Raw genomic sequence first — 24,799 nt, 5'->3', positions numbered from 1 at the left:
GCGTGAAAAATAATAAAAAATGTCTCGACGGGCTGACGGGCAACGCCGAGTGCCCTCGCTCCTATCAGTCATCAGTAAAATCGACCCATTCTTTATATCATTTTGATGGAAGTTCTTATTACACGCGAGCGACGCCGCGGGTAACAGCTAGTTGAATTATATATATATAAAACCAAATGATGAACAGAAACAAAAAAAATCAAGGTCAAACATAACTATTATTATACACGGGTGTGAAGTAATTTAGAAAATTAAAGAAATTTACGGAGATAAACCACGTGTAATTAGAGTTAAATAATAATTTATTTAAAACATCCAAATTAAAAATGAGACGTTTCGAGCCGCGGCTCGTCGTTCAGTCTCAGACTAAGAGCTGGGCCATAATAGTAGCCGCATTATTCCTAAATTTTAATGGTAATTAACACGCTAGATTCATTGATTACCGCGGTAATAAGCCTGCGAAAATATAAAATACCATAAACTACGATAATTTTTGTTATTTCAAAATTTTAATCGGTAATTTAACGGTAAATTAGCACTTTTCACACCTCTAAGCACGCATACCCATTTAAACAAGTTTCACAGAAGAAACGTAACGCGCCTTGCATTTTATTTAATACAATATATATATACATACATATTTTTATCTTGTTTCAGCTTGGCAAAATCCACAGAAATCTGACGTTATTGTCGGTAAGTTATTATCAATAAAAGTTTGTGTATCTTTAAAAATCGAATAACTTCTCGCTGACCCAAATTTTTGGATATAGTTATAATGGCCTACACATATTCCAATGAACCAATTATGCAAAATTTAGTTACAATTTCTTACAATAACTTTTAAGTAGTTTTGCCCAGATTAAGCAACCCCCCTCCTCAATTTTCAAACCGTAGCGACGTTACTGTAATCAGAAGTAAGATAAGGGACTGAAAGTATCGAGGTAACCAAATTTTTCACTTGGCGAAAGTGAATATTCTTGATAACACACCAACAGTTTGGTAGCGGATTCTGAATTTTCCTTGGAAAACGTGAAACGCTCTCGGCGGTAGACGGCCGAACTAGATTTAAGCAAACCGCGTCCGTGTTCCGCGGCTTTCGGTTGAGGGGAAGGGGTAGGAAATTTTTTTGGAACTCGACCAATTTTTTCTCTCTAGTGTACGCGCGATGGAAGCGGTATAAAATCTTCAAATTTATTCACTAGTGCCAGGATCTATTACCAATGTTAGAGCTCTTTACTTCTAGTCTCTTATCTTACTTCTGCTGTAATGATTAAATTCATGACTTTCTCGCAATTTGTTAGTTTTAAAGAGAGCTTATTTATTTTAGCCCCAGAAGAGAAGTCTGTTCAAATGTTCGACGTTTTCCTTCTGAAGGAAGGTTCAGGTGTCAAAAGTAAAAAGGGTCAAATCGCCTTGAACCTTGAAGCCCCGATGACCTTGACGCATTTAAGAACAATGCTGAATAACTCGAGCGATACGAAAATTAAATCTGTGACCAAAAAGAAATACACCTTCATGACGGACGATCTGAGATCAGTTGATTTACCCGAAGGTGCTCTACTAGTTAAGAATCTCTATCCGTCTAATGCCATTTATATTCTTCAAGTGGACGATGGTATGTTACAATAATTGTTGTCTTTGAGATATAGCAAATCAAATTACTACTGAACTGATGTGAGTGGCAAGGAGTAATACAGTTACCAAGGAGATTCAAGTCTCATTTAAATCTAAAGGTTTTAAATAAGACATTAAACATGTTTATTGACGTTAGATATACCAAATAGAAATTTTGTCCCCACTTAAAAGAATCTTCATCCTTAAAGGGAGGGTGATGTGGAAAATAAAGTGATTTTTTATCGCTTCTTCTGCTAATTATAAGACCAAGCGTAACGATAATAGTGCCTGACAATCGGAGCTGACTGGTCAGTCCAGATTATCAACTTTGTCAGCTGACTAAAGTTGAGTAATATGAATGGGCCATAACTTGGTAGATCGTTCGTGAATCTTTAATGACAGTAAGAGGCTAAAATAAATAAATAATGAAATTCCACTCACTTTTATATTTAGTCAGATTTTCTCCCCATATCGGTACCAGGAGACCTCTACTCCTCAAAAACCAAAATAGCGCGAAATTGACTAGGGTGTGGTGTAAAACTTCCAACATCCGCCGCCACAACGCTAGTGTCAGGCGTTGCTCTAAGCAAACCTAGCTCCCTATTCACTTGCCTGTCCATGGATTTGGTGGTCTGAGGTGTTATTGTGTATTAATCTTGGTCAAATATTAATTTAGTTCAACGAAACGGTTCTTTATTTGAAAAGAAAAATAATCCCTATAAATGAGACTAGGCCATTAGTTAACGTTTAGTTTAAAATTTTCGTAATTTACATTTTAAAACCAATTTTCTTGCTCATTGCCAGTCACAAATGAGATTGATGCGCTGCTGGGGCTGTGTAGCCCTAAACTTTCGAAAAGTTTGAATGCTCCAAAGTAGAGGGGTCCGACATCCCAAGAAAGCGTGTGGGATTTCGTGATTTCGCTAAGATTTCGTGACTTTTTTGATTTTGCGATTTCGCCAAAGATTTCGGGATCTCTTCTTTGATTTTGCGATTTCACAAAGATTTCGGAATTTCTTCTTTGATTTCGCGATTTCAAAATTTGTTCTATTTTGCGATTTCGCCAAAGATTTCGTGATTTCTTCTTTGATTTTGCGATCTTGCTAAAAATGTCGGGATTTATTCTTTGATTTCGCGATCTCGACAAAGATTTTGGGATTTCTTCTTCGATTTTGCGATTTCGCCAAAGATTTCGTGATAAATTTCGTGATTTCTTCTTTGATTTCGCGATTTCGTGACTTCTTCTTTGATTTTGCGATTTCACCAAAGATTTCGCGATTTCTTCTTTGATTTTGCGATTTCACCAAAGATTTCGCGATTTCTTCTTTGATTTCTCGATTACACCAAACATTTCAGGATTTCTTCTTTTATTTTGCGATTTCGCCAAAGATTTCGTGATTTCTTCTTTAACTTCGCGATTTTTCCAAAGATTTCGTGATTTCACGATTTTACTATAGATTTCGTGATTTCACGATTTTACTATAGATTTCGTGATTTCACGATTTTGCTAACTTTCGTGATTTCTTCTTTCATTTCGTGATTTCGCCAAAAATTTCGGGATTTCTTCTTTGACTTCGTGATTTCGGCAAAGATTTCGTGATTTCACGATTTTGCTAACTTTCGTGATTTCTTTTCGTGATTTCGCCAAAAATTTCGGGATTTCTTCTTTGACTTCGTGATTTCGGCAAAGATTTCGGGATTTCTGATTTGATTTTGCGATTCCGCCAAACATTTCGGGGTTTCATCTTTGATTTCGTAATTTCGTGATTTCTTCACTGATTTTGTTGATTGAAAGATTTCGCGATTCTGCGAGAAGCGTATGGGATTTCGTGTAAATGTCGGACCCCTCGTCCAAAGTGGACTAAAATTTCTAAATCGAGAAAAAAAGTAAATGGCGTTCGTTGTTAACATTTGCATTACAAAAACAAAAAGCCAATTGGATCTTTCAAACGTCTGAAAATTCTATGGTCTTGAAACTTCATTCTATGAAACTCTTTTAGTGTCAAGGCTTATTTAACAGCCCTAACAGCTTTAATAGTAGTAATTGATTCTGTTAGTTCACTATACCTTTGTTGAAAGGACTAATTTTTTTATGCTTTACCTAGAGTGGCAAGCACCCAAGAAAAAGGAAAAACCAGCTGGTAAGTAACAAATGTTTTGATTATGCCTTTGAATTGCGCTTAACAGAGATCACTGGCTTAACTTGCACCTCAAAGAAAATCACTGAAGTTATATGCCCAAATGTATGCACAAAAATTCTTCAGAAAATTAATGTTCAAGTATTCATCAAGAAGCGTTGACATTTTTCCAGTTTCGATCGAACCCCAACCAGTTCCGAAAATATTTGCCGTAAACTTATACCGAAGTAGCCGCGGAGTGAAAGAGTTCATCGGCGAAATCTCACTGCCTGACGGTGGACCGTTGACCTTGACGCACTTACGGAGCATGCTCTGCAAAGCACCGTTAAGCATCGAAGGTTTGGCATGGAAGGATTATGTCTTTTTGTCCGAGAACCTGCAGGATGTGTCAGCTCCTGAAGGTGCTCTACTAGTGGACCTTCTGTATCCCAATCAGGAGATAATTTTTAGGTTACTAGAGGATGAAACAGGTAAGATATTGAAGTTTTGTTTATAAAACTTTGTGCTGATTCACATGGCGCTCGCGCGCTCGCGCGTTCGCGCCTTCGTCTATCAAAATCTTCGCAACGGTTGACGAAAAACATTTGCGCCACTGTTCAGATACACGCAAATATTTAGCTTATCCTATTCTGAGAGGAAATGAAATTTAAGCAATCATTGCTCCATCTACGTTGTTTATATTTTTTGGTGGAACCCTGGTGGAGCAGGGCCTAAGGCCTCGTCGTAGCGGAGGGAGCCTGAGTTCGATGTGTCCTTGGTTCGTCCTGTTCCTTGCCCCGTTTTATAGGCATTGGTCTCGCCCAGGTGTTGCCTTGGCTCGCCCCCGCTATGGGTAACCCTCTGGGGGTCGTGGATACATTGTCTGGACCGTATGGCACTGCTGTGCTCGAAAAGACCTCCCCCATCCTCTCGAGTCACCATCTGCCTTAGACCTTCCCTGTCACCGACCACCTCCTGGCTGGGCCCACCGCTGACGTTGCCCCACTTCTGTCAGTGCACCTGCTCAAGGAGCGTTAGCCGGCCCCTCTGGCCGAACCTGTGTTCTTTGACGGCGTTTCCGCAGGTTCAATTTCGAATATGATGAGCGACAATTGGGGGGGGGACGCTGATAATCTTCTTTGAAATCTTAAAATTCTTGTTGGAAATCGTGAAATCTTCTTTGAAATCTTAAAATCCTGTAAATTTTAAAATCTTCTTGAATGGAATGAAGTCCTCAAAATTTTGTAGAATGGCCCGTACACTAAGACGCCGAACGTGGCTATCATACCCTCAAGGAACTTTATTATAAGATCTGATTTTGGTTCGTTTTTCTTTAGATAAAATATCGACAATGAAGAAGTCTAAAAGTCAAACAGGTTAGTTACTATATTAGGGAAATTATACTCAAATTCTTAACTGACTTTATTAATTTTAGGCATATCTGCAAGTGGAGTGCCTGTTAAAGCCAGCGAATCCAAGAAAAAGGATTTTGCGTATGGTGAGTGAACGCTTGGTTAGGAAAATAGAGCCACTTCAATCATAACCCTCTCGAAGTACTGAGATGTAACGACTTATACCCTGTGTGGAAATTTTCCTCCAACCCCTGCGTTTTCCGTCTAGTTTTGAGAAAATATTTCCCCCGTTCAAGCCGGGCTTGGCGTCAAAGATATTTTTGAGAGGGTTGTTTTTTCATGAACGCGGTGACGTCAGGTAGTATTGTCCAATCAAAACGTTCCCACTACTACAAAAATGGTATACTGAAACATTTGACGCCGCTCGAAGGTGTTGCGTCATTATATTTTCTAAAACAAAGTAAATCGCTTAACATAGGCGCGCTGCAAGCTCCAATTTTAATCGTAATACTTTAGACAGGACATAAAACATGTTTATTACCTCTCCCAGTGATGATAACGTCATGGAGAGGTTTTACACTGGATATTTCTGTGTGTCTGTCTGTCACCGTTATATCGGAGCAAATGTATATGCTATATTCGTACCGTGTTTGCAGTTCAGAGAAAGCAATATTTGGCTTTTACTCCGTTATCATCGTTAGGGTGAAGATGCGCGCGGCGATCTGCTAGGATAATAGAGTTACGAGAAACGTCTAGCCTTCTCTCAATGACAGCTAGTGCTTCCACCAAACGTTCACGCGATTGCGGATTCTGTTATCATTTATAGTGAATCAATCGCTTTATATACCCTACATTTCCAAAAATTGTTTAAGTGGCATACGCTCGAATTGAAACGTCAAAAATAGCTATGTTTAAAATTATTTTATTAATAAAGTTTCTTACAACAATTTAACTCGAATTAAGGTAAATTACTGCCGATTAAAATAATTAATATCAATTATATTTATTTAATTATTTAAGAAAAACATCTTAATTCGAATGGACGGTTGAACATGGCTTTAGAGTACCCTAAAGGAAGGTTTTAACTACGGTTGGGGATCGTATATTATATAACCAAGTTTGGGAGTCGGATTGGGCAGACTTTTTCCCTATACATGAACTTAAGGGTAGATCATAATAACTTTACGATATTACCCACTTGTCCAAGTGTAAATATATTTTTGAATTGGCTCTATGGTTGATTCACTTCTATATTTAAAATTTCATTATTTATAAAAAAAATTTTTGTTCGTTTTTTATACCTAGTGGGACCAATGGGAATGTGTACAGCGGCCGAATGCGAAAAACCTGCTAGAATCAAATGCTTATACTGTGGTCAAGTTGGATATTGCACCACAAAACACATGAGAGATGATCAATTCACGCACAAACGAGTGTGTTACAGTAAGTATTACCAGAAGTGTATAATACTTCTCTTCTATTATCCCCTTCTGCCGAAGCCGGGCGGAAGCCCATAAAAAAGCCTAGGAAGTAACCAAAAGCGGGGTTCGGGACTCCTTTCTCTTGTGTAGCAATACTTTAAGATGAGAAACACATTCGCCACCTCGCGATAGCTTTTCTCAAACCTCTGGTTTAGGTGCGACTCGTGCGACAAAATTTGCCCTCTTGGGAGAGAAACAGCTAATGGCTGAACATGAACTCTGAATCTCTAAAGGGACCGGAAAACGCCCGCCTTCAACTGTACAAACCGAGTTCTCTCTAGCATAGCATCTGGGGAAGGGATGGGGGCTATGAGTTTGGGAACAGTCAAGGCCATTCGGTCTTTTGTCATTCTTTTTTTATGAAGCAAACGTGCTGTAGACATACCTGTCCACCATCGCTTGGGCTCAGCTCAGCTCACGTTACTTTATAGAAATTGACAACGAGCTCACCTCAAGCTCAAAATTGAAACAATGTTTCCTTAGAGCTCAATGTGAGCTCAAGCTCAGTTAGTTTTTATAAATGAGCTCGCCTCGGGCTCGGGTTCATTCGCATAATTTTGATGGGCTAAGCTCGAGCTCAAGCTCTCTCTAATATCTTTCGCGCTCAGCTCGGGCTCAAAATCGATAGAATTTAAGGCTCACCTCGAGCTCGGGCTCATTCAATTTAGTAAGCTCAAGCTCGAGCTTGGTCTCATATTTCCGGAGAATATTTCTTCCAAACAGTGTAGATGTTGAAATAAATAATTTTGCAGCTATTTTTACGCGATAAATGCAAAACTACAATACATATTTACTATCCAAATGACTTGCACTACATTTGTATTAAAAAAATTTCAAAACTTCATCTACCAATGATTTACGCTAGTTTCTGTTGGCACTGAATACGGCGCTGAGCCAAGCTGAGCGCAGTCTCAAAACAGTGAGCGCCCTTTCAAAATGAGCGGTCTCATAGTTTTCAGTTGGCCTCGCTCGAGCTCAGGAAAGCCAAAACATTTGTAAGAGAGCTCAGCGCAAGCTTTCGTTGATTTTACAGTTGAACCTGGGCTCAGCTCAAGGCTCACTTTGTTTGTGACGTATTGTGAGCCCGGGCTCAAGCTCAGAAAACTTTTTCATAAACTTTCGGGCTCGGCTCGGGCTCGTGACTTTATCAATTATTTCGAAGAGCCTCGCTCAATTCGCGCTCGGGCTCGCTAAATTGAGGTGAGCGCGGACAGCTATGGCTGTAGAGAGGAATCTACCCCATTTGCCGGTTCCTCTAAAGATGCAGCGTTCATGGGCGGAAGAAGTCACGCCCCGCTCACGTGAAGAAAGATATCAAACATGCTTAGGAAAGGAGGAAATACTAACCCCCAATCTATGGAGTTAAAAAGAGTTCGTACCCCAACAGAGACGTACGCTATACCAGCTATTGTAATTGTTTACTTCCTAGGCTAATTTAATGGACTTACGCTTTCCGGTGTAAAAAAATGTGTCAACATATTTAGGTCAAGTGTTGTCGTAATTTTTTTTCCACTCATTATCTTGAGACCCAAATGAAGTATCATTAATTGGACAAAGATAATTTATCTTTGGTTTATGTGAAGTAGCATAAGGGTCAACCTCCCACGCAACTTTAACTTATCCCGACATTGTTCTGAAGCATTTTTGTCGAAACTATTTGACTAACGTTCCACCATCGTGACTGTCAGGGTCCCAGACGTATTTTGAAAATATTTATAGTAAATACAGATATTTTTTAGTGAAAATATAGGATTTTATAGGACGTTTTTCCAGAATTACAGGATTATATAGGACCCTAAAATATTAATTTTTCTTTCGTTTTTTTAAAGAACAGTTCAATACTGCTAGAAAATTATTTACCGCTTTTTTTTGATCTAGCAGACGACAACTATTAGATTCCCTATTGGCTGTTTGTCCACACATGGCAAAGCTCAGTCCATGATGGTCGACACTGAACGTTCAGTTCTCAGAACCATAATATATACAGAGGCATATTTAACTAGTTAAGCTACAATATTAGGGATACCATCCACATTTTATGATATTTTTTAGACCCAAGTTCTGGTGGAGCCGATGAGTTGCTTAATATTCGCGCAAATTTCAAAATTATAGGATTTTATAGGACAGTTTTGAAAATATAGAATTTTATATGACAGTTTTGAAAATATAGAAATTTATAGGACAGTTTTGAAAATGTAGGATTTTATAGGACCGTTTTGAAAATATAGTATTTTATACTAGTTCGGGAACTAACCGATGGGTTTCTTAAATCTCACGCAAATTTCAAATTATAGCATTTTTTACGAGTTTTGCCAAACATATAGGATTTCATAGGACGGTTCCGAAAATGTAGGATTTTATAGAACTTCAGGGTTTAACCTATAGGTTGCTTAAAATTCGCTCAAGTTTCAAAATTATAGGATTTTATAGGATTTTTGCCAAAAATATAGGATTTTATAGGATTTTTGCTAAAAATATAGGATTTTATAGGATTTGGACAGTTTTAAAAATATATAATTTTATAGGAATTGTAGTACTTCAGTGTTTAACCGATGGGTTGCTTAAAATTCGTGAAAATTTCAAAATTATAGGAATTTTGCGAAAAATTTAGGATTTTATAGGACAGTTTTGAAAATCTAGGATTTTGAAGGAATTATTGGACTTCTGGGGGCCCTGTGAATTAAAGCTGAACGTATTTCTTTAAGTCTAATCTGACGTATTCAAATTTGGTCAGCTGCTGCCGTGTCTAGTACTCTAATAACCTTCGTATTATTATTTTTCTTCTTTTTGTAGAACCCCAATGGAAACATTAATCTGAAAATCAGCCAGCCACCTAAACACCGTGGTTGATACTATAAACATTTCTGGAATATTACGACGCGGTATAAAGAACGTTTCTCGTTGCAGTTTTGGAAGTGGAAGCTAATTTTACTCATTGTTTATGTACAGGAAAATAGCGCTTTGTAAATTAGCGTAGAAAGAATAACTTATATACCGCGGTTCACTCTCACTTTACGAAATAATCCATTGCAATATTAGGGGCGATTCTCGAACTTTTTAAACGAGTTATCGCAAGTGATAACTATCGTTTAAAGGGTTGGTGCAATCTCTCACGTTCTATGAGTGCGCGATATCTAAATAGGTGAATAGTCTTAGGTGTCATCAAACCTTGAACGAAAAGCGGCGGATGTCTCGTGAATTCCCTCGTGCTATTAAACAAGATGGTCTAACCCATAATTAAGTCACATCGTTTACGTACTCAACTACAATAAATATACTTCTAGTGAAATATCCCCTAATATACCGGTCAGGGGAAATAATTCTTCAATGGCTGCTTGGGAACGTGAATCACATGTCGCCAACGTCCGTTAATAATCTAATTACTACTAATACTACTACTAAACCTACAACTACTACAACTCAGGTAAAACTATTAGTCTTATCGATACCTTGTAGCTAAGAGGAAACCAAAAAATCTATGGGCAAAATTGCCAAGCGCGGTTCTACAGAATAGAGCTCGGCATTTTCGATCAATTATCCACAAATTGGTGGATAACCGATTATTTATAAACAAATGTGCGGATTATAATACGATTTAACATGTTAGTTCTGTGGATAATTTTCGGGTATGGATAAAGATAAAATAAAGTAGATAATTGATCGAAAATGCCGAGCTCTACTACAGAATCCTCGCCCGCTCTCGGAGCTTACTCAGCGCAGCTCCTAGCTACTTTCGTTCTCCCTCCTACTATCTCTGCAACCCTCTCTCCTTCTCGGAGCTTACTTAGCACAACTCCTAGATACTTTCGTTCTCTCTCTTACTATCTCTCGATTCCCAGTGGTGGTGGAGAAGAAAATAAAAATTATAGATTTAAAAATCGTTGACAAGAAAAATTAGAAAATTATGGAGCCAGCGCCACCTAGAAGTGGTTTTACGAAGTACTATTTAAAAATATCGAACAAAACATCATCTTCTTCTTCATCATCATCTTCTACACACCAGGTTAAACTAATAGCCCATGGTATATACGATGTGGCTAAAACAACAAGGTGGTTAAGTTAAAATTTTACCGTCTTTAATATTCGCGAGAGTGATAACTTATTGAAAGGGTTTAACTGGTCGGTAAATTATGGCTAACTAAAGACTGTAAAATTTAACTAGACCACCTTGTTTTTTTATTAGCACGAGGGGAATTCACGAGACATCCGCCGATTTTCGATCAAGGTTTGATGACACCTAAGACTAATCACCCATTTTTTATCGCGCTTTCATAGACGGCACGAGGTTGACACCAACCCTTTAGACCATAGTTATCACTTGCGATAACTCGCCCCAATGTTATATTGAATTTGTGCGGATATAACTAATAAGTATGCAAAGTCCATATTTAAGAGATTAGGCTGCAATAATCTTACAATAAGGGAAAAGCGACTTTTACGGCAATAGAGCTATTGAAATGATTTCGAAGTGACATTTAAACGAATACATATTTGCCATCTTGTTCAGGGCCGGATTAAGCAATTTTGCACCCGGGGGCCGAGATAGTTCTCGGCCACCGGGTGAAAAATTGCGCCCCCTTAAGCCGGGAAAAAAGAACATCCAATGTTTCTGAGGGGGAATAGTTTAACTCAATGCGCTCCAACAAGCCTTGCGCCCGGGGGCCAGTGCCCCCTCGGCCCCCCTTTAATCCGGCCCTGATCTTGTTGGAATGTTGCTTCGTCTCTAAGTCACGTGGCCTAGATGTATTGCGGAAGGATAGCATTCCCGTTTCCAAAAATAGATTGGGGCCAGTCGCTTTGATCAATCTAAGCCTTGATCATGGAATTTTTGTAAGGCACCACATCAAACGAGAAAGATAATCTTAATAAATTAATATTAATACTAATTTGAACACTGATTTACATTCATCACCTAGAGCTCGGCATTTTCGATCAATTATCCACAAATTGGTGGATAACCGATTATTTATAAACAAATGTGCGGATTATAATACGATTTAACATGTTAGTTCTGTGGATAATTTTCGGGTATGGATAAAGATAAAATAAAGTAGATAATTGATCGAAAATGCCGAGCTCTATCATCACCTTACTTAAATTTTAAAATGAATGTGAATAAAACTACTTAGCCAAGGCTTGACGTAATTGAGGATGGCTTAATTTTAAGCATAGCCAACTCGATCACGCTTGTGCTCGAACAACCAACGTGATGGAGTGGGCTATGCTTTAAGTGGTCATTAGCGAGATGACGTAGAAAATGACGTTCTCTAAAAGCTCATGCTATTTTATAAAACCAACTTTTACCAGTTTCATCGTTACAGCTGATGTTTTTCCGTTTTGCTGCCTAATCTTATTAAAGAAATATAGACAAGATAAATTTTACTAGTTTTGAAGAAAATTATTTTTCAACAACACGCAGTTCACTCACCCAGTGAGCACAAATAGAAAGGAGTGTCAAAGAGAGAAGGGGAATGGTAACGTGGGCAACATGGGGCTCTCACGCGCACCTACCTCGGCGCACAGCCGAGGAGTAAGACCGCACGTCATCCCCTCAGAAGGAAATTCAAAAAGGGTAAACACGAAAATACGGTTAGAGGCTCACACTTTTATTGGCCGAAACGTAATCTTACCTCTCTGATTTTTCCCCTTCTGTTGCACCGATTGCGCATGTGAGACACTCTCTTAGAAAGTAACTGGTAACGTTTAAGAAAGGGGGGCTGACGTACTATTTGGTCTCTCCCACTCTCATTATTATTTGTGCTCACTGCTTACACTGTAGGACGATATTACTACGAAACAAAAAGCTAATTTATTGATGCCACGGGAATACGCACCAAATGATACTAATCGATCAATTTAATGTGTAATAAAACACATCACATAATAGTTGTACGTGGAATCCCCTTTATTAAAGCTGCATCACGCACAGATAAAACAATAACAACAGAAATTATTTCTAAAGGCAATATTTTACATACAAGATTCTGAAAATTTCCCTTTGTTAAATTAGTTATTGAATATGAAACATTCAATCTTAGGTATTATTATAAAGATAAAAAAATAAGAGAAGTTACTTAAATGTTTCTAATGTATTAGAATTTTTGAAATACTCGAAGTAAAACGGCTGAATTTTTCATTTCGTTCTAGTTTTCATAGCTTTGTCTACAAAGGCAGTTTATTTTAATTAGATATGAAGTTATGTTGTTATCTGCAATACTTTTGGCCCATCTATGAAGAAGGTAAAGTCATGTTTTTTAGTACAGGGGCCAAAAGAGCAGAGCCCTATAAAAGACTTTATTCGCACGTACCTTCAATAATTATTGAAGATAAATACATGGTTCAATGAAGTATTAAAAGAAATTGTTTTCTTGTTCATTAATTTTAAAACCAACAGCAGAAGTCCATTAAATTACCCTAAGAAGTAACAAAAAGAAGAGTTTGCGACTCCTCTCTCGCGATGACGTTTCTCAAACCTCCGGTTTAGGCGCGACTCCTACGCCAACATTTACCCTACTGGTAGAGAAACAGCTAATGGCTGAACTCTGAATCTCTACGCCCGCCTCCCATTGTACAAACCGAGTTCTCTCTAGCATAGCATCGGGGGAAGGGATGGGGGCTGTGAATTTGGGAACACTCAAAGCCATTCGGCCTTTCGTCATTCATTTTTTTTATATATATAAAGCAACCGTGCTATAGAGAGGCATCTAACCCCGTTTTCCGGTCTCTTTAGAGATGCAGCTTTCGTGAGTTGAAGAAGTCACGCCCCGCTCACGTGAAGAAAGATATCCAAGGGAGGAGCTCGATATTTCAACAGGCTTATTAAAGGGGAAAAAACTAAAACCCCAATCCATTGAGTTCTTACCCCAGCAGAGACTACGCTATACACACTATTGTAATTGTTTACTTCCTAGGCTAATTTAATGGACGTCTGCCAACACTAGTTAGACGGCCTAGTTCTAGGAACGTCTGTGCAAAAGTTTATCGCAATCAACTTTTGAAAACCATGTTTGTTAAACTTTGAGAAAATAGTAAAATAAAAATATTTGTTGAAAAGAGTTTAGAAATATATTTTGGTAAAAGAATGTAAAGGCAAGGGTATCAACTATATTTAATATCAAAGTCACGCATATTTTAAACTCTTCTTTTTTGGTAAAATTAATAATTCATTTCAATGATAAATAAAACATTTGCTTAAATATTTAAGTGTGATTTCTTTCAAAGGGGTTTCTGTTTAGGGTCTACGACAATCAGGTGTCAGACAAAACCTAACCTGACCTAAACTATCTAAACCAAACGTAACCTCACTTATCTCAACTAAATCTAACCTGACCTAAGTCCATTATTTTAAAATATTTATCTTTTACGGGAATCTAAAGTTCTTAGTGTACGGTTAAACTTAAAGGAATACCGAACTGATTTAAAAACTATCTCAAATCTAAAGAAAACCTTACTTTTTTGAGAGTTTAACTCTTCTGATTCCAAAAATATGCTTGATTAATATTTAAATATGAGGGAAAACACAGAAAAAACACTTCGAAAACTTGAAATTTGGCTGAAAAAGCAAATTAGCGGAGAAGATATTTGGCGGATTTTTCTCCTCGCTACGTCATTCACGGCATCTCGCGGAAAAGCCAAGCGCGTGCGCCCGAGACTGTCGGAGCCTACTAATGGCGCGCAAATCTGAATAAAATAGGCTTAACGCGGCGCTGAGACACTAACAGGCGTCACGGGAGCAACATCTAGAGTGAAAATTTCTCCTTACTACGTCATCAAACGAAACAAAATTTAACTAGGCCTTTTCCAAACACAAAACTTTGATTGCAATTTTATAAATTTCTACGAAACCAAATACAAAAGTAAACTAGATAATAAACTAGATTTTTCAAGGATTTTTTTCGTATTTTAAGTTTGTGGATGACGAAAATTATGGCAGTAACTCTTTAAAAACTAATACCTATCGCACGAGGTGGGGCTCGAACCCACGACCCCGAGATTAACAGTCTCATGCTCAACCGATTGAGCTAGCCGGGCTTGTAACCAACGTCCTTAATTGAATTTCAGTAAATAAGCTTCCTTTTGCGGGAATATAGTGTTTTACTGAACGGGCAAACTTAAAAGATTGGATTTAGCGCCCAACGCGGGGCTCACATCCACGACCCTGAAATTAAGAGTCTCGTGCTCAACCGATTGGGCTAGCCGGGCTTGAAACCATTCATTTTAATTGAATCCTATGAAAAACATTTACATGTACAAAAATGGGCCAAGCCTCGCTTCGTGCCCTCTCAGCCGTAAAACGTTCTGAGATCCCATGTAGAGCCAAGTCTGTCATTTGTTCTCATTCAATCGCCAATTGAACAATTATGTTATAAATTAAGTCCTTTTCCTAATTAATAACCAATATTCTTTGACTCTATCATTATTATACATCTTTGTTCGTATCAAAAATATCGTGACTTGGCAATCGCAGGTAAGTAATATTAAAAGGGAGTCGAGGGGATATTCACTAAATCGTCGCCGATTTTAAAATAATCGAAGGGATATTCACTAAATCGTTGCCGATTTTAAAATAATCGAAGGGATATTCACTAAATCGTTTAGGGTCGAGGGGATATGTACAAGTTTATAAGATGAGTCATGCACAACCCTATGTACAAATTATATGGTGAGTTATGCATAACCCTATTTACAAGTTTATAGGCGAGTTATGCATAACCTTATGTACACCTGCGCTTGCCAAGTCACGATATTTTTGATACGAACAAAGATGTATAATAATGATAGAGTCAAAGAATATTGGTTATTAACAGAAGAAAATAGGGGAAGTGGGTAGCTTGGGCAACTTCGCGAGGCGTCCCGTTTACGGATTTTTCGCGCCATTTCCCTCCCCGTGGGGGTGAAGAGAGATAGGATTTTTACGCGCATTAACACACGAGTGACGTAATTCTGTGGACAGTACGGTCCTACGCCTTCCAACTGACTAGAGGCGTCTGCTAGAGGCAGTGAGGCACTCAGGCAGAATGGCAGAGGCTGGAATCGAGTGGTAAGTACTAAATTCATAACTTATTTTAAAATATGTCTTTATTTTTAAATACAATGGTATTTCTAAGTTCCAGGGAAAAAATTAACTTGTCCGAAGTTTTAAACTGTGATAGGGAAGAGTTCAAAGTAATAAAGTTGTATCCAAGTTGTTGTAGTTTGATTTTTAACATTGGGATTGGTTTGGGTAGATCTTGCTTTTCCTTTCAACACAGCTTTTTTTTTTCTTATCGGTAGTTTCCTTGTATGTTAAATCACACTGCGTACTCTTAACGACATTCATTTTATTAAATAACCGAATTTTCGTCCTTAATTAAACCAATATCCGCATTAACCCGTTGCCTGACGTAACCCTAACTCAAACTGAAGCACAGCAGAAATATAAGCAGACTACACAAGTTAGTTCCACAGTTCGCTACATGGTGGCGTTCGCAATGAAATCTGGTACTATTTTATGCTTCGCGCCGATTGGCCAGATTCAAATTTTAAGGGTGGTAGGGGAATCGACCATTGTAAGTGAGAATCACTGGACGACTTGTATGGCTCAAGGCTACGGCTACCCACTTCCCCTATTTTCTTCTGTTATTAATTAGGAAAAGGACTTAATTTATAACATAATTGTTCAATTGGCGATTGAATGAGAACAAAAGACAGACTTGGCTCTACATGGGATCTCAGAACGTTTTACGGCTGAGAGGGCACGAAGCGAGGCTTGGCCCATTTTTGTACATGTAAATGTTTTTCATAGGATCTCACTTCTTTTTGTAGAATCTCTCGTTATACTTCGGTAGTTATATTAAAACAAGACCCTCTCGTGGTACTTCGTTTGCCAATATAATTGCTAACGTTAGTCCATATTTACGCTGAATTACCCCTTTCGACCCGGAGAGAATATGCAATAAAGATTGTACGCGATATCTTATAAAAGAATGTAGCATCAGTTACGACACATTTCTTTTAAACTAGTACTCCTATTAGCTTTATTATATATTTAACTTTCGGTTAACTTTGGACCATTACGTCCTTTCATCAAGAACACACACTATTTATGTTGAAAAGACGGCAGCGCCATCTAGTTTTAAAATAAAGAACTAAAGAACAATTTTTTAAAAATTTCAGGATGTTTTAATTTTTCTGTGCTTTATAAAATAAATGAAAACTAAATCCTGGATTTTAAGTTTCTATCTCCTCTAGAAGTACCTTAGAATTTTGATGATCGGTGAGTGAGTGAGTGACAAAATAAGGTAAATTTCACCTGCGATATTTCGAAAAGTATTTAGGGTAGGAACTTGAAATTTGGAAACTATAGCTACGATTGAAAGTCCTCGCGGCAAGCAAAATTTCAGGCTTTTACCTGTACCCATCACGAAGATACAGTGGGCTTAAAAGTGCCACGAGTTGCTTCGAGAAAAGGATGCCAGTGCGTGCTCCCAGATTTCAGTAAATAGGATACCTTTTGCGGGAATCTAGAGTTTTAGTGTACGGGCAAACTTCAAAATTAATGTAACGTTTAGCGCCCAACGTGGAGCTCGAACCCACGACCCCGAGATTAAGAGCTCCGTGTTCTACCGACTGAGCTTGCCGGGCTTGTGAACATGCGTTTTTCATTGAATATCGGTGAATATCAGTGAATGAGCTATCTTTAGCCTCGCAGAAACAGCTCTCGATAGCAAGAAAGCCATAACTATAGCTCAATCACTCGAAACCGTAGAGAAGGAGATCCTCGATATCAAATCACAACAGGACTCGGGTCAAATTAATAAATTATCACATTTCAAAAGAAGACAACAAAAGTCAAATAACACAACGTCCAACTCACAATTGCCAGACACAACCGCACTTAACAATCGCGGAGTCAAACCAAGTGCCTCGCATTACCCATGTATTCGCTGTTCCAGTGCCAAAAATCACGAATGGGAGTGCAAATATAGAGATGTTGAATGTTTTCAATGTGACATCAAAGGACATTTAGCTATCGCTTGCAGAAAATCACGCAACCAAACTGAGCTTCGTAGGCAAAATCAGTCGCGTAACGCACGTCCAAGCCCTAATCGTAGTCGGGCGAGACATGGATCTCTCACACCAAGCTCAAACAATACCAGACGTCGCTCCGGCGACACAGCCCACTATATTCATGATGAAGAACCCACGAAGGAAGATATTCCAGACGAACAGCCACCTGAATATGATATCTTTCACATTCGTTCCACAATCAAGCCGCAGAACGATGTACAACACGAAGCTTTATCTACCACCAACGTCGCTTCGTCACCGCCGATTTTACTTCCTTGTCTAAATAAACAACTACCTTAGTTCCCGAAACACACCAAGTCATAGAAACTTATCTGGAAAGCCTACAAGAGAATAAACACACACTCGCATCCTTTACGGGTCAGAACGTCAAAATTAAGGGCGAGTTGTTGGTTAAAGTCGGATACAATGACAAGTTCTAGCGTTTACCGCTTTTGATATATGAGGGGTCAGGTCCTTCCCTCATGGGCCGAGATTGCTTCAGTTGCCAACCCTGGTCAAACCATTGACCAAAATAGTCTATGCAAACGCCTTCCACCGCTTCCCCAGGTCTCGACATAGCCGCATGAACCGCAGTCACCGCACCACGCCGTTCACTTCGTAAGCGCAAGCCTCGTGTAACATTTAATATATAATTATTTTTAGCGGGGAAAGTGATGTTAGGGCCATATCATAAATAACACGGGACTAACTTTTAAGTTACGCGCCTTCCTTTCTATCACATATTCGATAACAGATGGCTCCACTACCGCTAATAGAAATTGACCTCAAAGCCAGCAAGCCAAATAACCTCTCCTCAGTTCGCGCTCAGACTTCACCTTGTAACAATCTAAATTCTTTTTAACTATTTTTGTAATAACAAAACAGTACTCTTAAATTATAACTCATACACCTAATATAATGATTAGTGCCCAACGTGGGGATTGAAACCACGGGTCCATGATTGAGTCTCGTGCCCTTAAGACTGAGCTAGCCGGGCTTGTAACTATGCGTTTTGAATTGAATTTGAGTAAATGGGCTATTTTTTGCGGGAATCTATAGTTTAGGGGTAAAGGCAAAACCTAAAAAATGAAGTTGAGCGTCCAACGTGGGGCTCGAACCCACGACCCCGAGATTAAGAGTCTCGTGTTCTACCAACTGAGCTAGCCGGTCTTGTATCCAAGCATCTTAAATGAATTTCAGTAAATGGACTATCTTTTGCTGGAATCTAGAGTTTAAGTGTACTGGCAAAGTTCAAAAGTGTTATTAATCAAAAATGTCCTGATTAGAATCAAGACCGAAAAAGTTTCGATAAGACTGAGGTTATCACTTGTCTGAAGGATCAGATATTAATTTTTCTTTTTAATTGAAACTTAAATGCATGCTTAAGAAAAAACAACGTTCCTTTACCGTTTTCCGTTGAAATAAATTATTTTACTGGTAATCAATTTCAAAAATTTACTTATCTCGGCTTTTCGACCACAATTCCATTCCCCGAAAACATTTTATCATTACATTAATTACTTTTGGGAGAGTACGTGTATGGTTTTGCGTTTTAAAAGGTTCCTAAAGACGCTACATCCCCATTCGTGACCGGCACGCTTCGCAGTGGAACATTTTAATTATTCTAAAACCAATGTCGCAAAATTCAATAGGGACAGTAACATTTTTACTCGCGGTTTTGCAAAATGATGTGATATCAAGTGTACTTTAGTGAACCGTCGTATTGTTCTTTCTCATAGTTCAGGGCATGGTCAGTGTTACTGACCAATTTCTCTCTCTAGTTTCAAACAATAGTTAGAGACTATTTGATATGGCACGGCACAACGTTATATACATTTGTAAATTCTAAGTAGCACAAAAGGAAAAATAATCCATTTTTTTATATTTTGGTTTGAAATAAATAAACTCATGATAGTAGTTATAACGAACAGAAAGTTAAGGGAATGGCACCGGTAATGAGTAGCAAAAAGAGAGGAAAGTTTGCTTCTAGGTAGCAGAGGGACATGGAAGTGAAAAAAGTAATCTAGTATTTTGTTCCTTTAAACCTTAATATATCATGAAAAATTCAAGTGAGGAGGCGGCACTACCTAGAAAGATTGATTTTGGCAGATAACAGCGAAAAAATTATGTTCTACACACACTGGGACTATGGGAGAGTTTCTGGGCCGCAGGTCGCACATGATGAAATTTCAACTCCAGTTTACATCAATTCTTCCTGGTCGTACTAGTAGCAGGTTAAGCTATAGTTTGCTCAGGTCCTGTTAATGAACAATCTTTTGCGAGAATCTAGAGTTTTAGTGTATTGGCAAAGTTCAAAATTGTTGCTTAGCGCCCAAACTCGGGCTCGAACCCACGACCCCGAGATTAAGAGTCTCGTGCTCTACCGACGGAGCAAGTCGAGCTTGTATCCAAGCATTTTAATTGAATTTCAGTAAATGGGTTATCTATTGCGTGTATACTAGTTTTAGTGTAATGGAAAAACCTCAAAATTGATGTTTAGCGCCCAACGTGGGGCTCGAACCCACGACCCCGAGATTAACAGCCTCGTGCTCTACCGACTGAGCTAGCCGGCCTTGTATCAATGCATTTTAATTGAATTTCAGTAAATGGGTTATCTATTGCGGGTATCTCGACTTTGAGTGTACGGGAAAACCTCAAAATTAATGTTTAGCGCCCAACGTGGGGCTCGAACCTACGACCCCGCGATTAAGAGCCTCGTGCTCTACCGACTGAGCTAGCCGGGCTTGTATCCATGCATTTTAAATGAATTCCAGTAAATGAACAATCTTTTGCGAGAATCTAGAGTTTTAGTGTATTGGCAAAGTTCAAAATTGTTGATTAGCGCCCAACGTGGGGCTCGAACCCACGACCCCAAGATTAATAGTCTCATGCTCTACCGACTGAGCTAGCCGGGCTTGTATCCATGCATTTAAATGAATTTTAGTAAATGGACTCTCTTTTTCGAGAATCTAGAGTATAAGTGTACTGGCAAAGTTCAAAATTGTCACGTACTGCCCAACGTGGGGCTCGAACCCACGACCCCGAGATTAAGAGTCTCGTGCTCTACCGACTGAGCTAGCCGGGCTTGTGTCCATGCACTTTAAATGAATTCCAGTAAATGAACAATCTTTTGCGAGAATCTAGAGTTTTAGTGTATTGGCAAAGTTCAAAATTGTTGATTAGCGCCCAACGTGGGGCTCGAACCCACGACCCCGAGATTAAGAGTTTCGTGCTCTACCGACTGAGCTAGCTGGGCTTGTATTCATGCATTTTAAATGAATTCCAGTAAATGAACAATCTTTTGCGAGAATCTAGAGTTTTAGTGTATTGGCAAAGTTCAAAATTGTTGCTTAGCGCCCAAACTCGGGCTCGAACCCACGACCCCGAGATTAAGAGTCTCGTGCTCTACCGACGGAGCAAGTCGAGCTTGTATCCAAGCATTTTAATTGAATTTCAGTAAATGGGTTATCTATTGCGGGTATACTAGTTTTAGTGTAAGGGAAAAACCTCAAAATTGTTGTTTAGCGCCCAACGTGAGGCTCGAACCCACGACCCCGAGATTAAGAGTCTCGTGCTCTACCGACTGAGCTAGCCGGGCTTGTATCCATGCACTTTAAATGAATTCCAGTAAATGAACAATCTTTTGCGAGAATCTAGAGTTTTAGTGTATTGTCAAAGTTCAAAATTGTTGCTTAGCGCCCAAACTCAGGCTCGAACCCACGACCCCGAGATTAAGAGTCTCGTGCTCTACCGACTGAGCTAGCCTGGCTTGTATCCATGCATTTTAATTGAATTTCAGTAAATGGGTTATCTATTGCGGGTATCTCGACCTTTAGTATACGGGAAAACCTCAAAATTAATGTTTAGCGCCCAACGTGGGGCTCGAACCCACGACCCCGAGATTAACAGCCTCGTGCTCTACCGACTGAGCTAGCCGGCCTTGTATCAATGCATTTTAATTGAATTTCAGTAAATGGGTTATCTATTGCGGGTATCTCGACTTTGAGTGTACGGGAAAACCTCAAAATTAATGTTTAGCGCCCAACGTGGGGCTCGAACCTACGACCCCGCGATTAAGAGCCTCGTGCTCTACCGACTGAGCTAGCCGGGCTTGTATCCATGCATTTTAAATGAATTCCAGTAAATGAACAATCTTTTGCGAGAATCTAGAGTTTTAGTGTATTGGCAAAGTTCAAAATTGTTGATTAGCGCCCAACGTGGGGCTCGAACCCACGACCCCAAGATTAATAGTCTCATGCTCTACCGACTGAGCTAGCCGGGCTTGTATCCATGCATTTAAATGAATTTTAGTAAATGGACTCTCTTTTTCGAGAATCTAGAGTATAGGTGTACTGGCAAAGCTCAAAATTGTCACGTACTGCCCAACGTGAGGCTCGAACCCACGACCCCGAGATTAAGAGTCTCGTGCTCTACCGACTGAGCTAGCCGGGCTTGTGTCCATGCACTTTAAATGAATTCCAGTAAATGAACAATCTTTTGCGAGAATCTAGAGTTTTAGTGTATTGGCAAAGTTCAAAATTGTTGATTAGCGCCCAACGTGGGGCTCGAACCCACGACCCCGAGATTAAGAGTTTCGTGCTCTACCGACTGAGCTAGCCGGGCTTGTATTCATGCATTTTAAATGAATTCCAGTAAATGAACAATCTTTTGCGAGAATCTAGAGTTTTAGTGTATTGGCAAAGTTCAAAATTGTTGCTTAGCGCCCAAACTCGGGCTCGAACCCACGACCCCGAGATTAAGAGTCTCGTGCTCTACCGACGGAGCAAGTCGAGCTTGTATCCAAGCATTTTAATTGAATTTCAGTAAATGGGTTATCTATTGCGGGTATACTAGTTTTAGTGTAAGGGAAAAACCTCAAAATTGTTGTTTAGCGCCCAACGTGGGGCTCGACCCCACGACCCCGAGATTAAGAGTCTCGTGCTCTACCGACTGAGCTAGCCGGGCTTGTATCCATGCACTTTAAATGAATTCCAGTAAATGAACAATCTTTTGCGAGAATCTAGAGTTTTAGTGTATTGTCAAAGTTCAAAATTGTTGCTTAGCGCCCAAACTCAGGCTCGAACCCACGACCCCGAGATTAAGAGTCTCGTGCTCTACCGACTGAGCTAGCCTGGCTTGTATCCATGCATTTTAATTGAATTTCAGTAAATGGGTTATCTATTGCGGGTATCTCGACCTTTAGTATACGGGAAAACCTCAAAATTAATGTTTAGCGCCCAACGTGGGGCTCGAACCCACGACCCCGCGATTAAGATCCTCGTGCTCTACCGACTGAGCTAGCCGGGCTTGTATCCATGCATTTTAAATGAATTCCAGTAAATGAACAATCTTTTGCGAGAATCTAGAGTTTTAGTGTATTGGCAAAGTTCAAAATTGTTGATTAGCGCCCAACGTGGGGCTCGAACCCACGACCCCAAGATTAATAGTCTCATGCTCTACCGACTGAGCTAGCCGGGCTTGTATCCATGCATTTAAATGAATTTTAGTAAATGGACTCTCTTTTTCGAGAATCTAGAGTATAAGTGTACTGGCAAAGTTCAAAATTGTCACGTACCGCCCAACGTGGGGCTCGAACCCACGACCCCGAGATTAAGAGTCTCGTGCTCTACCGACTGAGCTAGCCGGGCTTGTGTCCATGCACTTTAAATGAATTCCAGTAAATGAACAATCGTTTGCGAGAATCTAGAGTTTTAGTGTAAGGGAAAAACCTCAAAATTGTTGTTTAGCGCCCACTAGGGCTGGAACCCACGACCCCGAGATTAAGAGCCTCGTGCTCTACCGACTGAGCTAGCCGGGCTTGTATCCATGCATTTTAATTGAATTTCAGTAAATGGGTTATCTATTGCGGGTATCTCGACTTTTAGTATATGGGAAAACCTCAAAATTAATGTTTAGCGCCCAACTTGGGGCTCGAACCCACGACCCCGAGATTAAGAGTCTCGTGCTCTACCGACTGAGCTAGCCAGGCTTGTACCCATGCACTTTAACTGAATTCCAGTAAATGAACAATCTTTTGCGAGAATCTAGAAATTTAGTGTATTGGCAAAGTTCAAAATTGTTGATTAGCGCCCAACGTGGGGCGCGAACCCACGACCCCGAGATTAAGAGTCTCGTGCTCTACCGACTGAGCTAGCCGGGCTTGTATCCATGTACTTTAAATGAATTCCAGTAAATGAACAATCTTTTGCGAGAATCTAGAGTTTTAGTGTATTGGCAAAGTCCAAAATTGTTTATTAGCGCCCAACGTGGGGCTCGAACCCACGACCCCGAGATTAAGAGTTTCGTGCTCTACCGACTGAGCTAGCCGGGCTTGTGTTTATGCACTTTAAATGAATTCCAGTAAATGAACAATCTTTTGCGGGAATCTAGAGTTTTAGTGTATTGGCAAAGTTCAAAATTGTTGATTAGCGCCCAACGTAGAGCTCGAACCCACGACCCCGAGATTAAAAGTCTCGTGCTCTACCGACTGAGCTAGCAGGGCTTGTAACCATGTATTTAAATGAATTTTAGTAAATGGACTCTCTTTTTCGAGAATCTAGAGTATAAGTGTACTGGCAAAGTTCAAAATTGTCACGTAGCGCCCAACGTGTGGCGCGAACCCACGACCCCGAGATTAAGAGTCTCGGGCTCTACCGACTGAGCTAGCCGGGCTTGTATCCATGCACTTTAAATGAATTCCAGTAAATGAACAATCTTTTGCGAGAATCTAGAGTTTTAGTGTATTGGCAAAGTTCAAAATTGTTGATTAGCGCCCAACGTGGGTCTCGAACCCACGACCCCGAGATTAAGAGTCTCGTGCTCTACCGACTGAGCTAGCCGGGCTTGTATCCATGCACTTTAAATGAATTCCAGTAAATGAACAATCTTTTGCGAGAATCTAGAGTCTTAGTGTATTGGCGAAGTCCAAAATGGTTGATTAGCGCCCAAACTCGGGCTCGAACCCACGACCCCGAGATTAAGAGTCTCGTGCTCTACCGACGGAGCAAGTCGAGCTTGTATCCAAGCATTTTAATTGAATTTCAGTAAATGGGTTATCTATTGCGGTTATACTAGTTTTAGTGTAAGGGAAAAACCTCAAAATTGTTGTTTAGCGCCCAACGCGGGGCTCGAACCCACGACCCCGAGATTAAGAGTCTCGTGCTCTACCGACTGAGCTAGCCGGGCT

General features: G+C 39.7%; 1 protein-coding gene, 1 long non-coding RNA gene and 20 other non-coding genes across 22 annotated transcripts in view; 1 reads left to right on the top strand and 21 right to left on the bottom strand.

Moving 5' to 3' along the window:
• LOC149596160 (uncharacterized) overlaps window positions 1–13,678 on the top strand; it is a 144,673-nt gene extending 130,995 nt beyond the window's left edge. The window contains exons 16-23 of the mRNA XM_089861322.1: window positions 658–693; window positions 1,328–1,615; window positions 3,720–3,755; window positions 3,926–4,222; window positions 5,069–5,107; window positions 5,167–5,229; window positions 6,389–6,526; window positions 9,358–13,678. Coding sequence (XP_089717448.1) covers window positions 658–693; window positions 1,328–1,615; window positions 3,720–3,755; window positions 3,926–4,222; window positions 5,069–5,107; window positions 5,167–5,229; window positions 6,389–6,526; window positions 9,358–9,377 — 917 coding nt within the window. The 3' untranslated portion in view covers window positions 9,378–13,678. The remainder of the gene's footprint in view (window positions 1–657; window positions 694–1,327; window positions 1,616–3,719; window positions 3,756–3,925; window positions 4,223–5,068; window positions 5,108–5,166; window positions 5,230–6,388; window positions 6,527–9,357) is intronic.
• LOC149596161 (uncharacterized) lies at window positions 1,402–2,580 on the bottom strand. The gene is made up of 4 exons (XR_016379353.1): window positions 2,387–2,580; window positions 1,800–2,330; window positions 1,547–1,727; window positions 1,402–1,489 (listed from the first exon to the last, which is right to left on the bottom strand). It is a non-coding gene; the product is annotated as an uncharacterized LOC149596161 (long non-coding RNA).
• Window positions 13,679–18,710: 5,032 nt separating the features above from the next.
• TRNAK-CUU (transfer RNA lysine (anticodon CUU)) lies at window positions 18,711–18,783 on the bottom strand. The gene has a single exon. It is a non-coding gene; the product is annotated as a tRNA-Lys (tRNA).
• A 1,501-nt stretch (window positions 18,784–20,284) lies between these two features.
• On the bottom strand, window positions 20,285–20,357 carry TRNAK-CUU (transfer RNA lysine (anticodon CUU)). The gene has a single exon. It is a non-coding gene; the product is annotated as a tRNA-Lys (tRNA).
• Window positions 20,358–20,455: 98 nt separating this feature from the next.
• TRNAN-AUU (transfer RNA asparagine (anticodon AUU)) lies at window positions 20,456–20,528 on the bottom strand. Its single transcript has one exon. It is a non-coding gene; the product is annotated as a tRNA-Asn (tRNA).
• Window positions 20,529–20,625: 97 nt separating this feature from the next.
• On the bottom strand, window positions 20,626–20,698 carry TRNAK-CUU (transfer RNA lysine (anticodon CUU)). Its single transcript has one exon. It is a non-coding gene; the product is annotated as a tRNA-Lys (tRNA).
• Window positions 20,699–20,796: 98 nt separating this feature from the next.
• Window positions 20,797–20,869, bottom strand: TRNAK-CUU (transfer RNA lysine (anticodon CUU)). The gene has a single exon. It is a non-coding gene; the product is annotated as a tRNA-Lys (tRNA).
• A 269-nt stretch (window positions 20,870–21,138) lies between these two features.
• On the bottom strand, window positions 21,139–21,211 carry TRNAK-CUU (transfer RNA lysine (anticodon CUU)). The gene has a single exon. It is a non-coding gene; the product is annotated as a tRNA-Lys (tRNA).
• A 440-nt stretch (window positions 21,212–21,651) lies between these two features.
• TRNAK-CUU (transfer RNA lysine (anticodon CUU)) lies at window positions 21,652–21,724 on the bottom strand. The gene has a single exon. It is a non-coding gene; the product is annotated as a tRNA-Lys (tRNA).
• Window positions 21,725–21,822: 98 nt separating this feature from the next.
• TRNAN-AUU (transfer RNA asparagine (anticodon AUU)) lies at window positions 21,823–21,895 on the bottom strand. The gene has a single exon. It is a non-coding gene; the product is annotated as a tRNA-Asn (tRNA).
• Window positions 21,896–21,992: 97 nt separating this feature from the next.
• Window positions 21,993–22,065, bottom strand: TRNAK-CUU (transfer RNA lysine (anticodon CUU)). Its single transcript has one exon. It is a non-coding gene; the product is annotated as a tRNA-Lys (tRNA).
• Window positions 22,066–22,163: 98 nt separating this feature from the next.
• Window positions 22,164–22,236, bottom strand: TRNAK-CUU (transfer RNA lysine (anticodon CUU)). Its single transcript has one exon. It is a non-coding gene; the product is annotated as a tRNA-Lys (tRNA).
• A 269-nt stretch (window positions 22,237–22,505) lies between these two features.
• Window positions 22,506–22,578, bottom strand: TRNAK-CUU (transfer RNA lysine (anticodon CUU)). The gene has a single exon. It is a non-coding gene; the product is annotated as a tRNA-Lys (tRNA).
• Window positions 22,579–22,847: 269 nt separating this feature from the next.
• TRNAK-CUU (transfer RNA lysine (anticodon CUU)) lies at window positions 22,848–22,920 on the bottom strand. Its single transcript has one exon. It is a non-coding gene; the product is annotated as a tRNA-Lys (tRNA).
• Window positions 22,921–23,018: 98 nt separating this feature from the next.
• TRNAN-AUU (transfer RNA asparagine (anticodon AUU)) lies at window positions 23,019–23,091 on the bottom strand. Its single transcript has one exon. It is a non-coding gene; the product is annotated as a tRNA-Asn (tRNA).
• Window positions 23,092–23,188: 97 nt separating this feature from the next.
• Window positions 23,189–23,261, bottom strand: TRNAK-CUU (transfer RNA lysine (anticodon CUU)). Its single transcript has one exon. It is a non-coding gene; the product is annotated as a tRNA-Lys (tRNA).
• A 268-nt stretch (window positions 23,262–23,529) lies between these two features.
• TRNAK-CUU (transfer RNA lysine (anticodon CUU)) lies at window positions 23,530–23,602 on the bottom strand. The gene has a single exon. It is a non-coding gene; the product is annotated as a tRNA-Lys (tRNA).
• A 98-nt stretch (window positions 23,603–23,700) lies between these two features.
• Window positions 23,701–23,773, bottom strand: TRNAK-CUU (transfer RNA lysine (anticodon CUU)). Its single transcript has one exon. It is a non-coding gene; the product is annotated as a tRNA-Lys (tRNA).
• Window positions 23,774–23,871: 98 nt separating this feature from the next.
• On the bottom strand, window positions 23,872–23,944 carry TRNAK-CUU (transfer RNA lysine (anticodon CUU)). The gene has a single exon. It is a non-coding gene; the product is annotated as a tRNA-Lys (tRNA).
• Window positions 23,945–24,212: 268 nt separating this feature from the next.
• Window positions 24,213–24,285, bottom strand: TRNAK-CUU (transfer RNA lysine (anticodon CUU)). Its single transcript has one exon. It is a non-coding gene; the product is annotated as a tRNA-Lys (tRNA).
• Window positions 24,286–24,383: 98 nt separating this feature from the next.
• TRNAK-CUU (transfer RNA lysine (anticodon CUU)) lies at window positions 24,384–24,456 on the bottom strand. The gene has a single exon. It is a non-coding gene; the product is annotated as a tRNA-Lys (tRNA).
• Window positions 24,457–24,725: 269 nt separating this feature from the next.
• On the bottom strand, window positions 24,726–24,798 carry TRNAK-CUU (transfer RNA lysine (anticodon CUU)). Its single transcript has one exon. It is a non-coding gene; the product is annotated as a tRNA-Lys (tRNA).
• Between the last annotated feature and the right edge of the window lies 1 nt (window position 24,799).

This window comes from Phalangium opilio, unplaced genomic scaffold (assembly GCF_054372755.1).
Source record: "Phalangium opilio isolate 3A_F unplaced genomic scaffold, DU_Popi_V2 ptg000390l_1, whole genome shotgun sequence".
NCBI lineage: Eukaryota > Metazoa > Arthropoda > Arachnida > Opiliones > Phalangiidae > Phalangium > Phalangium opilio.
The sequence above is the reverse complement of the archived record's forward strand: the minus strand, read 5'-3'. Positions and strand labels throughout refer to the sequence as shown.